This window comes from Salmo trutta, chromosome 17 (assembly GCF_901001165.1).
Source record: "Salmo trutta chromosome 17, fSalTru1.1, whole genome shotgun sequence".
Taxonomy (NCBI): Eukaryota; Metazoa; Chordata; class Actinopteri; order Salmoniformes; family Salmonidae; genus Salmo; species Salmo trutta.
Genome location: NC_042973.1, coordinates 10,697,935 through 10,712,503, shown reverse-complemented (window position 1 = coordinate 10,712,503; position 14,569 = coordinate 10,697,935). Strand labels below are relative to the sequence as shown.

Here is a 14,569-nt window from a genome sequence, read left to right as displayed (position 1 = left end):
CAGTGACATTGGTTTTATTGTAAAGAGAGTGACTGTTCTGGACAGACTGGTTATATGGTGTAGTTCAGGCCTTTAGAACATGTGACCTGATGTAGTTTAGGCCTGTTCTGACATACCCTGGTCAGCTCCTAGCTCCTAGCTCTAAACTAGCATAACCAGTACAATGACATACCCTGGTCAGCTCCTAGCTCCTAGCTCTAAACTAGCATAACCAGTACAATGACATACCCTGGCCAGCTCCTAGCTCCTAGCTCTAAACTAGCATAACCAGTATGATGACATACCCTGGCCAGCTCCTAGCTCCTAGCTCTAAACTAGCATAACCAGTAGAATGACATACCCTGGCCAGCTCCTAGTGCCTAGTTCTAAACTAGCATAACCAGTAGAATGACATACCCTGGCTAGCTCCTAGCTCTAAACTAGCATAACCAGTACAACGACATACCCTGGTCAGCTCCTAGCTCCTAGCTCTAAACTAGCATAACCAGTACAATGACATACCCTGGCCAGCTCCTAGCTCCTAGCTCTAAACTAGCATAACCAGTACAATGACATACCCTGGCTAGCTCCTAGCTCTAAACTAGCATAACCAGTACAATGACATACCCTGGTCAGCTCCTAGCTCCTAGCTCTAAACTAGCATAACCAGCACAATGACATACCCTGGTCAGCTCCTAGCTCCTAGCTCTAAACTAGCATAACCAGTACAATGACATACCCTGGTCAGCTCCTAGCCCTAAACTAGCATAACCAGTACTCTGACATACCCTGGCCAGCTCCTAGCTCCTAGCTCTAAACTAGCATAACCAGTACAATGACATACCCTGGCCAGCTCCTAGCTCCTAGCTCTAAACTAGCATAACCAGTACAATGACATACCCTGGCTAGCTCCTAGCTCTAAACTAGCATAACCAGTACAATGACATACCCTGGTCAGCTCCTAGCTACTAGCTCTAAACTAGCATAACCAGTATGATGACATACCCTGGCCAGCTCCTAGCTCCTAGCCCTAAACTAGCATAACCAGTATGATGACATACCCTGGCCAGCTCCTAGCTCCTAGCCCTAAACTAGCATAACCAGTGAGTCTTCTCCTTCCCCTAATGACCAGTGTCCCTCTCCTGCTACTACCAGTGGTGTAAAGTACTTAAGTAAAAATACTTTAAAGTACTACTTAAGTAGTTATTTGGAGTATCTGTACTTTACTTTACTATTTATATTTTTTCCAACTTTTACTTTTACTTCACTATATTCCGAAAGAAAATAATGTACTTTTTACTCCATACATTTACCTGCCACCCAAAAGTACTCGTTACATTTTGAATGCTTAACAGGACAGGAAAATGGTCCAATTTACGCACTTATCAAGACAACACATGGTGATCCCTTCTGCCTCGTATCTGGCAGACTCACTAAACACAAATGCATCGCTTGTAAATGATGTCTGAGTGTTGGAGTATACCCCTGGCTATCCATAAAAAAACAAGGAAATGGTGCCGTCTGCTTTGCTTAAAATAAGGAATTTGAAATTATTTATACTTTTGATATTTAAGTATTTTTTTATTTTATCTTTATTTAACTAGGCAAGTCAGTTAAGAACAAATTATTATTTTCAATGACAGCCTAGGAACAGTGGGTTAACTGCCTTGTTCAGGGGAAGAGCGACAGATTTTTACATTGTCAGCTCAGGGATGCAATCTTGCAACCTTTCGGTCACTAGTCCAACACTCTAATCACTAGGCTACCTGCCGTCCCCAAGTATATTTTATCAATTACATTTACTTTTGATATACCTTTAGACTTTTACTCAAGTAGTATTTTACTGGGTGACTTTTACTTTTACTTGAGTAACTTTATATTAATAAGGTATCTATACTTTTATTAAAGTATGACAATTGAGTCCATTTCCACCACTGCCTACTACAACATCTCCTTCATACTTGTATTCCTGTATTTCATATTCCTCATCTCATCCTCTCCTTTGTAGAGATAAGTATCTTTCATAGGGTTGTTTAGAGATTTTAACGTTGTATCTCTGCCATTATGGCGTGTGGGACAGCATGGGCAGCGCCATAGAGGCTATCTCCATTTTAAAGTAAGTCAATTTTCTTCTTCTTTTGATGTCTGAAAAAAATGTCAAGCTAATATAGGTGACTTAGGATCATATGATGCAAAATGCATCATACAGGGATGATTTCTGAATTTTTTTAAGTTACATATCTTGAAAATTTGATTGTTGACAAGTAAAACATTTTGGGACTAATGAAACAAATACCAAAAGATAATTTTTGGGTGGCATTTTCCTTTAACAATTCCAAGCATACCCATAACATGATGCAGCCACCAATATGCTTGCAAATATGGAGAGTGGTACTCGGTAATGTGTTGTATTGGATTTGCCCCAAACATAACACTTTGTATTCAGGACAGCATTATTTTAGTGCCTTGTTGCAAACAGGATGCATGTTTTAGAATATTTGTATTCTGTACAGGCTTCCTTCTTTTCACTCTGTCAATAAGGTTAGTATTCTGAAGTAAGTACAATGTTGTTGATCCATCCAAGTTCTCTCCTATCACAGCCATTAAATTCTGTCACTTTTTTAAAGTCACCATTAGCCTCATGGTGAAATCCCTGAGCTGTTTTCTTCCTCTCCGGCATCTGAGTTAGGAAGGATGCCTGTATTTTTGTAGTGACTGGGTGTATTGATACACCATCCAAAGTGCAATGAACAACTTCACCATGCTCAAAGGGATATTCAATGTCTGATTTTTACCCATCTACCAATAGGTGCCCTTCTTTGCGAGGCATTGGAAAATGTCCCTGGTCTTTGTGGTTGAATCTGTGTTTGAAATTCACTGCTCGACTTAAGGACCTAACAGATACTTGTATGTGTGGGGTACAGAGATGAGGTAGTCATTCAAAAATCATGTTAAACACTATTATTGCACACAGAGTGAGTCCATGCAACTATTTAGGGGAATTGTTAAGCACATTTTTACTACTGAATTTATTCAGACTTGTCACAACAAAGGGGTTGAATACTTATTGACTCAAAACATTTAAGCTTTAGATTTTTTTAATAATTTGAATAAGATTCTCCAAATATAATTCCACTTTGACATTATGGGGTATTGTGTGTAGGCCAGTAACAAAACATCTACATTTAATCAATTTCAAATTCAGGCTGTAACACAACAAAATGTGGAAAAAGTCAAGGGGTGTGGGTTAATACTTTCTGAAGGCACTGTACTGTGTGCGTGCGCCTGTGTGTGACTGTAAAAAGTGAAAGGTTATATACAGTCAAGGCCATAGTATACATTAATCCTAATTCTTGTTGATTCTGTCCTGACTCATGTCATGACTGGCCATCCTGATTGAATTACTCTTATTACAGAGATGAGGCAAGAAATACTTGGCCATCGATCAACAGGCCTTGAAGTTTTTACAAACACAGTTGGATATGATAACTGTGGAAATGCCCCGCCAAAATAAAAAAATAAAAAATAAGACATAGCCTAACGATCCAGGACTTATTAAACAGAACCATTTGTATTCCTTGAAAACAGAGCAGAGCTGAAATAGTTATTTCCTTCTGTTTATGGCTCTGAATGAAACCAGCATGCCTCCCATAGTCCCTCAGTGACACTGCAGTGTTTACCTGACTATCTCCACTTCTCCCCTAGCCTCTCTCTCTCTCTCTCTCTCTCGCTCTATTCATTACCTGTTTCTCTTTTCCTATCTGCATATATTTGGGTCATATCACATTTTAATGTATAATTTTCCATATATATTTTTCTGTTGTGACTTTGCTCTGCCAAGAGAACATCAACCATATAATAGTACAAAGTAATATAAAATGTAGTATGTAAAAAGGAAAAAAGTGGCCTCCACCGCCAACCCCTATCCAGTCAACATGTCTCCATCACTCCAAACAATACAAAATAGGTATAGCTATACTGTATTTTGTTTCTATGTATGTGTTGGGCTTTAGCTTAGATGATTCTTTACAGAGTCAAGTGTATTTGTCCAGGCCTTAATTGTTCCTTGACTAGCACCATTTATTCTCTCTGTCGATAATTATAATGGGATAACTTCTAACATGTTTTTTTTGCGACAGTGCTGCCTGCCAACAGTAATCGTCTCTGATTGATTGAGAGATTCAAGGAGCATCGTGAAGTAACATAACAGATGTAAAGCATTATATTTACATTCATGCACTTTGAAAATAAATTGTTTATCTTGTCCCAGAAGCATTTAACTGCACAGCACTCCCACATCACATGAAGGAATGTGCCTACCTCATTCAGCAAACACAGTGAACATTTGGGAGTTGGGGGCCAATTTCATAATCAAAAGTTTCCTTTGTGTCTTTTCTCTTTCACCTCAACGTGGGCTACATACTGACTGTCTCCACTGAGGATGAATGTATGTCATTCAAACGTGTTAACCCTCGCAAGAGCATGGGCAGACCAGCTGGTTGTTATGTTCTCAGAAGTTTTCAGTCTCTCTCTAGCTCAGCCCACTATACCCACCTGCTTCAAGATGTCCAATATCATCCCAGTGCCCAAGAAAGGGAAAATGAACTGAACTGAATGACTGCCGACCAGTAGCACTCTCTTCCGTCATCATGAAGTGCTTTGACAGGTTAGTCAAAGACCACATCACCTTCTCCCTCCCCAACACACTCAAACCTCTCCAGTTCACCTACTGCCGACAGATCCACAGACGACGCAATCGCCATTGCACTGCACACGGCCTTACCCACCTGGACAGAAGGAATGCATATGTGAGGATGCTGTTCATCGACTACAGATCAGCCTTCAATACCATAGTGCCCTGTAAGCTCATTACAAAGTTCACAGCCCTGGGTCTGAACTCCTCCCTATGCAACTGGGTCATGGACTTCCTGACAGGCCGACCCCCAGGTGGTGAAGTTAGGCAACATTACCTCCTTGACACTGATTCTCAACACGGTGGCCCCACAAGGGTGAGTCCTCAGTCCCCTCCTGTACTCCCTGTATACCCACGACTGTGTGGCCTCACACAGTTCCAACTCCATCATCAAGTTCGCTGACAACACGACAGTAGTAGACCTGATCACCAACAACGACGAGACGGCCTACAGGGAAGATGTAGACACTCTGACAATGTGGTGCCAGGTAAACAACCTCTCCCTTAATGTCAGCAAAACAAAGGAGCTGATTGTGGACTTCAGGATGAACCAGGCTGGACACGCCCCATCCTCATCAATGGGACCGCCATGGAGATGGTCAATAACTTCAAATTCCTTGGCGTACACACCTCAGGGTAGCTGAAATGGTCAAACCACAGGGACACCATGGTGAAGAAGGCACGGCAGCATCTCTTCAACCTCAGGAGGCTGAAGAAATTTGGCCTGTCCCCGAGTGCCCTCACAGTGTTTTACAGGAGCACCATCGAGTGCATACTGTTGGGATGCATCACAGCCTGGTATGCAACGCCACCGCCGTGGACTGCAAGGCTCTTCAGAGGGGGATATGTGCAGCCGAATGCATGGGAGCTCACTTCTTTTTCATATTTCTCTCTCTCTCTCTCTCTCTCTCTCCTCTCTCTCTCTCTCTCTCTCTCTCTCTCTCTCTCTCTCTCTCTCTCTCTCTCTCTCTCTCCTCTCTCTCTCTCTCTCTCTCTCTCTCTCTCTCTCTCTCTCTCCTCTCTCTCTCTCTCTCTCTCTCTCTCTCTCTCTCTCTCTCTCTCTCTCTCTCTCTCTCTCTCTCTCTCTCTCTCTCTCTCTCTCTCTCTCTCTCTCTCTCTCTCTCTCTCTCTCTCTCACACATCTTGTTTTTATCTCTCTCCTTGTTCGTTGCTGTAACGACTGTCGTAGAGAGGGGACCAAAGTGCAGCGTGTTTACATTTACGTAATTTAGCAGACGCTCTTATCCAGAGCGACTTACAAATTGGTGAGTGCTCATTATGATATTTATCAACTCAAAAACACTAAAGATGAGGACCAGCTGGACCAGAGATCAACCCCCCAAAAAACAACATAGAAAAACTAGAACTTAAACATAGAAATAGAAAACATAGAAAACCAAGAACCCTGACCTACTCTACTATAGAAAATGACATCTTACAGGGGTCAGGGCGTGACAGTACCCCCCCCCCCCCCCCCCCCAAAAGGTGCAGACTCCGAATGCAACTAAAAAAACAACAAAATAAACCACAAAACAAAAAGGGAGGGTAGGGAGGGTGACAATTGTCTATGGCGGTTCTAGTGCAGTACCCAGAACCTTACCATCCAGCAGATCCTCCAGCAGCGGAGGTGGCTCCGATTCGGGGCGTAACCCCCGCTCCGTCCGCAGATCCCTCTGCTTCTGTACCACCGGACCGTGGATCGTCGTCGGATGAACCAAACTGTAGATCATCGCCGGAGGTTCTGGGCTGCAGGCCGCCGCCGGAGGTTCTGGGCTGCAGTCCGTCGCTGAAGACTCTAGGCTGCATATGAGCACTGGAGGTCTGATGCGTGGGACTGGCATAGGTAGCGCCAGACTGGTAACACACACCTCAGGTCGAGTGCGGGCAGGAGGCACAGGACGTACTGGGCTGTGGAAGCGCACTGGAGGGAGAGTGCGAGGAGCAGGCACAGGACGTACTGGGCTGTGGAGGCGCACCGGAGGTCTGATGCGTGGGACCGGTACAGGTGGCACCGGGCTGATGACACGCACCTCAGGGCGAGTGCGGAGAGGAGGCACAGGACGTACCGGGCTGTTGAGACGTACTGGAGACCTGGTGTGTATAGCCGGTATCACTTGTTCCGGAACTTCCACACACTTCTCAGGACGAGTACGGGGAGCTGACTCAGGTGGCACCAAACTGACGACACGTTCCTTTGGGAAAAACTTGTGCGTCCGCCACCAACTCAATAACTCTCCCATTTCTCCCTTCTCCAAATTTTCCCTCTTCTCCCGGATTGGCTCTGGTTTGCTCCTTGGCTCCGCCGACTGCTCCATGTGCCCCCCCCCCCCAAAAGAAATGTCTTTGGGTTTCTGTAGCCTCTCGTGCATTCCTGGCAGGCTTCTATATCTGTCTATTTCTTGGCCCCAAGTCCAGTTTACCCTCTCTAGCCTCTCCTCCAGAGACCAGGTATCCATCTCCTCCCGAGCACGCTGCTTGATCCAGTTGTGGTGGGCAGTTCTGTAACGACTGTCGTAGAGAAGGGACCAAAGCGCAGCGTGTTGAGTGCTCATTATGATATTTATTAACTCAAAAATACTAAAGACAAAATAACAAACGGAAAACGATCAGATCATAGTTCTGTCAGGTACAGAGACTAAACAGAAAATAACTGCCCACAAACACAGGTGGAAAAAAACCCTACTTAAATATGATCTCCAATTAGAGGTAACGAGGACCAGCTGCCTCCAATTGGAGATCAACCCCAAAAACATCAACATAGAAATAGAAAGACTAGAACTTAAACATAGAAATAGAAAACGTAGAAAATCAACCGAAACACCCCCTGTCACACCCTGACCTACTCTACTATAGAAAATGACATCTGACAGTCGCTTTACTGCTGTCTTCATTCTTACGTCTTTCTGTTTTCTCTTCCTCTGTCTCTATCCTCCCCTCCTTCCTCTTTCCCTTCACCTCCATCCCTTCTTCCTTTTATTCTCTTATATCAGGAAGTGTTTGGCTGCCTTTATCAATAATATGTCATGGGGATAACATTGTCAATAACATCATTATGAGCAAATTGAATTTGAGAAATTGAGTTAGGGAGGTTGGAGCAGGGACATGTGGCCGCCTACACACGAATGAGTATCGGGGGTATCGTCTTTCCTTCTGCAAATATTTCCCCATACACAACCCCCCCTTCGCTCACAAATGTGTCGCATTTCAGATTTCTATTCATATTTTCATATGTTTTATGGAATGACTTTGTTAGACCAACTCAAAGCAAAATATATATATATATTCCTGCTAAATATAGCTTGTTTATGCTAGTGGTGCAGCAAAATATCTCTCGGAATATGAATACAAAATCCTTGTGTAGTATGTGTAAATCAAACGTATTCCCCCTCATTAAATACAAATGATGTACATGTGTGCCCAGCTGTAGGCTAACTGAGTGCTTCTTCAATAGCAAATAGTCAAGCACAAGCATTTGGAACATTCATCAATGCAAATAATTTGCTAATTGTTAGATTGTGTTTAGCTTTCCCATACAGTACTAACACATTCCATTACCATAGTCTTTTATCCAAAGCGACTTTGTCATGCATACATTTTACATATGGGTGGCTCCAGCGGGAATTGAACCCAAAATCCCAAACTGAGCCATTCAGGATGTATGACATCCACACTATGAAGTGTTATTGTGTTATACAGTTCAACATGGATTTACACAAGGCAATCTTTTGGCATCATTACTGCTGTCATCACCTTTGAAAGTTCACCAAAGAGCACACAATCCCTACACATATCAACGGATCCACAAACTCACAGCCAGCCATTTTACCTCCAGAGATTCATTGTAATCTAATGCAATTTCAACATGTCACTGATGGAAGCGTCTCAGAGGAAATCTGTTGCACTTTATGGCAGTTATTAATCTGTCTGCGCTGTCGTTAGATTAGCGAAACAGGCTAACTGAGCCAACTTCCAGAAATGTCCCCTTTGGAGATGAAGAAATACTGGTTTATTTTAGTGACTCTGAGGGTTACAGTGTTGCGATTGTCATCATAATTGTGTATTTATTGGTGTATGTATTTTCTTGTGCAAACACATTTCTCCTCTTGGGATTAACACCGCCAGGATCGTGGGTTTGATTCCCGCTGGGGCCACCCATAAGAAAATGTATGCATGTATGACTCTTAGTCGCTTTGGACAAAAGCTTTGGCTAAATGGCATATATTATTAGTATGATATTAATAAATTGTTATCTTATCTCGGTTGTGTTTTCCAGTCAACGGTGGTTGCAGCGGTGCCTACTGCCCAGAGAAGGAGAGTGGGTCAGATCTGCGGGGCAGTGAGGGCACACTGATGCGCTGTGGACAGAGTGGGAAGAGTGTGGCCGTGCCACCGGGGTGCCAGCCAGGTCCAGGGGGTCACTACGACAGTGTCCACTGTGACCGGCCCACACCCACACACACCCTCCATCTGCAGGACCGCCAGCAGCAGCATGCCGACGCCAGGTGAGAACAACACTGAACCTCAGGTTCTGACACTCTAGTAGACTAGAACAGAGTCAGAGAACGGTGGGACTGAAACAGATTAAGCACGTCAATTGATCAGATTATTTATTTGACATGACATCTGAAATATTACCACTAATCCTATGAAAACACCTGCACTGCTACGTTTATTCCTACTCCTGCTAGAGGATATTATCATTCTGAATGATGAAGTTGATGATGATAGCCCTACACAGGTCATGACTACAATAATCGGCATAATTTATCCGTCAAATGAAATGATTAAAAATGATTGTGTTATTGTATGTGACATTCTGTCATAGAGGAGCGACAGGGATTGTCTCTTGACTCTACTTGACACTCTCAGCTCAGAAACAGATTGCCATCACTCTCTCTGACCTCTGTGTAGTCTCATTGCAGTTATGGGCTCATCCCCTTCAACTCTCTGTCCTCTATGACTACAGTCACATACACCGATTGTGTCCCAAATGGCATCCTATTGCCTATGCAGTGCACTACTTTTGACCAGGGCCCATTGAGATCTGGTCCAAAGTAGTGTGCACAATATAGGGAACTTTTGGGATGCGGACCATAAAGTGCTTCTGGACAGACATTCAATTCTCTCACATTGTCACGGAATGCCATCGGTACAGCCAAACAGGAAATAGCACTCATGAAAGAAAGGGGGGGACTCTCTCTCTCACTCTTTACTGACTCTGGCAAAATCAGACTATCCAGCCAGGCAGCTAGCGTCAGCATTTTCTCCCAGTGTGCGTCGAGAGAGAGAGAGAGAGAGAGAGAGAAAGAAAGAAGAGATATAGAGAAAGAAGAAGAGAGAGAGAAAGAAAGAAGAGATATAGAGAAAGAAGAAGAGAGAGAGAGAAAGAAAGAAGAGATATAGAGAAAGAAGAAGAGAGAGAGAGAGAGAGAGAGAGAGAAAGAAGAGATATAGAGAAAGAAGAAGAGAGAGAGAGAAAGAAAGAAAGAAGAGATATAGAGAAAGAAGAAGAGAGAGAGAGAGAGAGAGAGAGAGAGAAAGAAAGAAGAGATATAGAGAAAGAAGAAGAGAGAGAGAGAGAAAGAAGAGATATATATATAGAGAGAGAGAGAGAGAGACGGAGGACAAAGACGATTCCTTCATGGAGACAGGATAGAGAAAGAGGGGCCTTCTCACATCACTCAAGAGCTTTGCACAAAATCTATAATGAATGAACTGACAGGAATGATTATGTAGGAGATCACAGCGACACATGGAGAAATACGACCTGGCTCACCATTCACCTGGGGCAAGATTCTCACCATAATACACAGTATTGTCAACGCTGACCCTTCACAGGCCGCCATTATGCCAACTAACCAGGTGACTCCTATTTATCCCAACATGTAGGGTTAGGTTTAACCCCTTTGTGTCATCAAAGCCTGTCAGACTTGTTACACAGAAGCCCCATCTATGGCCTATCCCTCTGTCTTCTCTATCTACCGCTCTCCTATTCTTAGCCATAAATGCCCATTCATAACTACTCACAGGGCTCAAGGTCCCCTTTCATTTATTCATGAAATCACTCCCAGATCATCTGTTTCTGGTGGATGCTGCCCTGCTTTGAAAGGGACACCAAAATTCACTAACTGTGTAGCATCGATCCACTGATTCCAATTTCTCTGTGAAAGTTCACTGTCTGTGAGATGTGGTTGTTAGGCTGCTAGTCTGAAAAGTTCACTGTCTGTGAGATGTGGTTGTTAGGCTGCTAGTCTGAAAAGTTCACTGTCTGTGAGATGTGGTTGTTAGGCTCTCTGACTAAGACTTTCAGTCCTATCTGGGCTCTCTGGGGGGAGATGTTCTTTTTGTAAACAGAGAGAGAAAGGGAGAGAGAGAGAGGGAGGGAGAGAGAGAGAAAGAGAATGATAGGTAACAGAGAGTGAGGTAGCAGAAAGAGAGGTAGCGATCCCTCTAGGCCAGGTCTAAATCTCACAGCCTTGTTGTTGTACGGGGTCTGAAAGCTGCAGCCTGTGGGAAGGATGACTTGGCAGGACCCAGACAGCCGTGGCCTTTATCTATCAACAGCGGGTGGCTAATAGTGCTCACATACTCTCCGGTGTTGTCCTAAAAGCCTCGCTCTGCTCAGATTCCCTGCCTTGTGTTTTTCCCCTCTACAGGTCCTCTACCTTCCAGAGATCCCTGGCCTCGCCCGGCCCAGGCTGCGGCACCTCCAACGTAGCCAGGGCATTTCCTCTCCCCTACCCCATCAAACAGGAGGCTTCCATGGGCTACAAGATCTCCCTGGGACTGGGGGTCCCCACCACCACCCAGGGTGGCTTCCAGAGTGGCACGGGAGGCATTGGGGTCCGGCGGGAGGAGATGGAGGGTCCTCTCAGTGGTGGAAGCAGCGGCGGTAACTTAGGCAGTGCTCTGTCGGTGGATGTGGCGTACCCGTTTAATAATGAAGATGACTCCTCCCCGCTGTCTTTGTCCCAGGGTGGCTCCCGTCATTCAGCGCGGCTGCTCACCAATAGCAGCCTGAAGAGGCGCTGCCTGTCGCTGGCCTCCCAGTCCGCCACTGCCAGCAGCAACGCTAATGCCTTAGCGAACGCCGTCGTCACTGCCACTGAGGGGATCGATATCACCACCATCCTCTGCTCCTCCCAGATGTCCGTGGTGGCCTGTGTCAACGGGCTCCGGACGAACCCCTCACCCCAGCCCAGCGGCGGCTTCTCCTTCCGGGCTGCCCCCCGCAAGCCCCTGCCCCCCCAGCAGTGCAGCAGCCCCCAGCAGACCCCCTTGCGAGAGAGCTGTCAGCTGCCCTCACCTGCCGCCTGCCTGCTGTCCCTCTCCTCATCGTCCTCCTCCTCCTCTGTGTCATCTCTGGAGCCGGAGCAGCAGACCCAGGGCCTGTGTGAGGGGCCTGGCTCCATGCAGCCGGGGCCTGGGGGTAGAGGTGGAGCAGGAGGAGGCTCCGAGGGGCTTGGGCTGCTGATGAGCGGGACCCTGATGACAGGAGGGCTGCTTGGGGACGTGTCTCTGCTGGAGGGGGGCTGTCAGAGGGCCGGCTGTGGAGCTCTGAAACAGGAGCCCCTGGACGACTTCTCCCCCAGCGAGGAGGAGCTCTTTCAGCACCACTACCACCATCACCACCACCTGACTGGCCGTGCTGCGGCCAGCCACTTCCGCCCTCACCCCCACCACCCAGCCCCCCCACTGCCCTCCATGCCCCCGCCCTACCCCCTGCACCAGTACGGGGGCCCCAGCCCGGGGGGCCTGCTGCACCTCCAGAACCAGAACCAGACTGTATCAGCATCTTCCTCCATCCTTCCAGGACCCAAGACCTCGGGCTCTGCTGAGGGTGAGGACGGTGAGCCGCTCAGCGACAAGCAGGTGTGCCGCTGGATTGACTGCAGCGCGACGTATGAGCAGCAGGAGGAGCTGGTGAGGCACATCGAGAAGGTGCACATTGACCAGCGCAAAGGGGAGGACTTCACCTGCTTCTGGGCCAGCTGCATCCGCCGCTACAAGCCCTTCAACGCCCGCTACAAACTCCTCATCCACATGAGAGTCCACTCGGGAGAGAAGCCTAACAAGTGTATGGTGAGTCCCTCTCCCCACCATAGGTATATAATCACTAGAATCACCATTCAAGTCAAAGTTCTATCATGTCTGGGCCAGCGGCCATATTGAGTGTACCCATTCCATTCTAGTAATTCCCCACCAGCTGAGCCCAGAACCAAGCTGGTGTCAGTGGTGAATGTTGTTCACAGCCCACTCTTCTGAATAGAGCCAATCAAAGCCATTTTTATGGTCCATTATAGGTTCCATTTCAGTGACCACAGTATATTTACTGTATGAAATTGAACCCAGCTGGTGCAACCAAGACAGTATCCATCCATAGGCCATTTCTAGTTTCCACAGAGCAGGCCAAGAGAGGTTTTATTTAAACATACATTTAGGAGCTGCTGTGTACATGTTTAAAACATGAAGGTGGAGTCTTTTCTGGATGGCATTGATGTCACAATAGTCCCTAACTTAGATCTTATTTGGTACTTCATAGAAATTGGTTTGTGGCCAACCTAAAATGTCACATTTGTTGGTTTAGAACACAGTTGCTGGGCCAGTACAGTTAGTGATAGATGTTAGATGGGTTGCTTTAAAGACAATTTTAATACCTTTAGAGACTGTTGTTTGTACATTCAGGATGCATTGTTTCCAAGAGCAAGACTGTTTCTTTTTCATTCCAGATTATTTTCATTGTAAAATAAGAAATGTTTTTTTTTATTGAAAATGGATACATTTGTAGTAACAGTATTTTTTTTAGCAGAATGTTTCAAAAACAGGTTTTCCATTGAAAAAAAGCGTTGTTATAATGGGAGCTGTATAGCTCGTCACTGGATAAATAGCTGTGTGGTTGTATTCTTTACAGGTAAAACTCTCCATCTCCACAAGTCAACACACTAATCAATGTCAAACTGTCACTCCCTGGCATCTCTTAGCAAATGGAAAAAGCCCTCCAACCTGAAGAACATTTTAGTCCAAATACACAATTAGTCCACAATCTGTGTAGGGGGCGAAGTCATGTTTATTTTCACTAGCTCAATGTTTTTTAAGAAGGGATTCAGATCATGAAAAAACAACACATCTGGTTAACATAACCAAACAATGCATACACTTAATCCCTTTAAATGGGAGGTTGGCATTTTTAGATGTCCCACAAGTATTAAGTGAATGGATGTTTTATCCAGACCAAACACAGGGAAATATGTAGTAGTCTAGTGGAAGAAGAGGCTATGGAGCAGAGGAATGTCTGCTAAAATCTCTCATCTTGCTCAATTCAGAGTTTCACAACCCAGAAATGTTCTCCCTCATTTTAAGTAAACCGTCCAAAAACATAATTATTATTGTGCAATATGCTCATAGCCTAATACCACAAAAATACCTGTTGTATCTTTATTTTTATGAAATTCAGGCGATATTTGTTTTTAAATTATTTGGTTTAATTTACTGGCTGTGAAAGTGTGAAAAATGGTGAGTGATAAAATTAAGTGTTAAATTAAATTCAGTTTAGTGTAAATCAGTTAGTCAATTAACACTTACCACTGCATTACATTGTTAGCTACATTTAATGGGTATGTTTACATTAATTCATAGAGTAGTGAATTTATAGTGAGCCTTCTAAGTTCCTCAGACACATCATACATTAATTAGTAAGTGTGTAGGTGTTGTAGCTGAAAATATGTTCCGGATGTGAATCTTCTCTCAGCTCTGTACTGTATGTAACATCACAGTGATTTTTCAAGTGAATTCTGGGAATTCTAGGAAGTTATGGGAATAATTCACTGTGTTTTTTGTCCTACACTTTTTTCTTTTTTTTGGCGTATACATTTTATTTGGACTGCTCTTGCTGCTGTA

General features: G+C 44.8%; 1 protein-coding gene across 1 annotated transcript in view; it reads left to right on the top strand.

Moving 5' to 3' along the window:
- Window positions 1-14,569, top strand: part of glis1b (GLIS family zinc finger 1b) — a 155,960-nt gene that overhangs the window by 56,251 nt on the left and 85,140 nt on the right. The window contains exons 3-4 of the mRNA XM_029695605.1: window positions 8,946-9,174; window positions 11,329-12,754. Of these exons, the coding sequence (XP_029551465.1) occupies window positions 8,946-9,174; window positions 11,329-12,754 (1,655 nt within the window). The remainder of the gene's footprint in view (window positions 1-8,945; window positions 9,175-11,328; window positions 12,755-14,569) is intronic.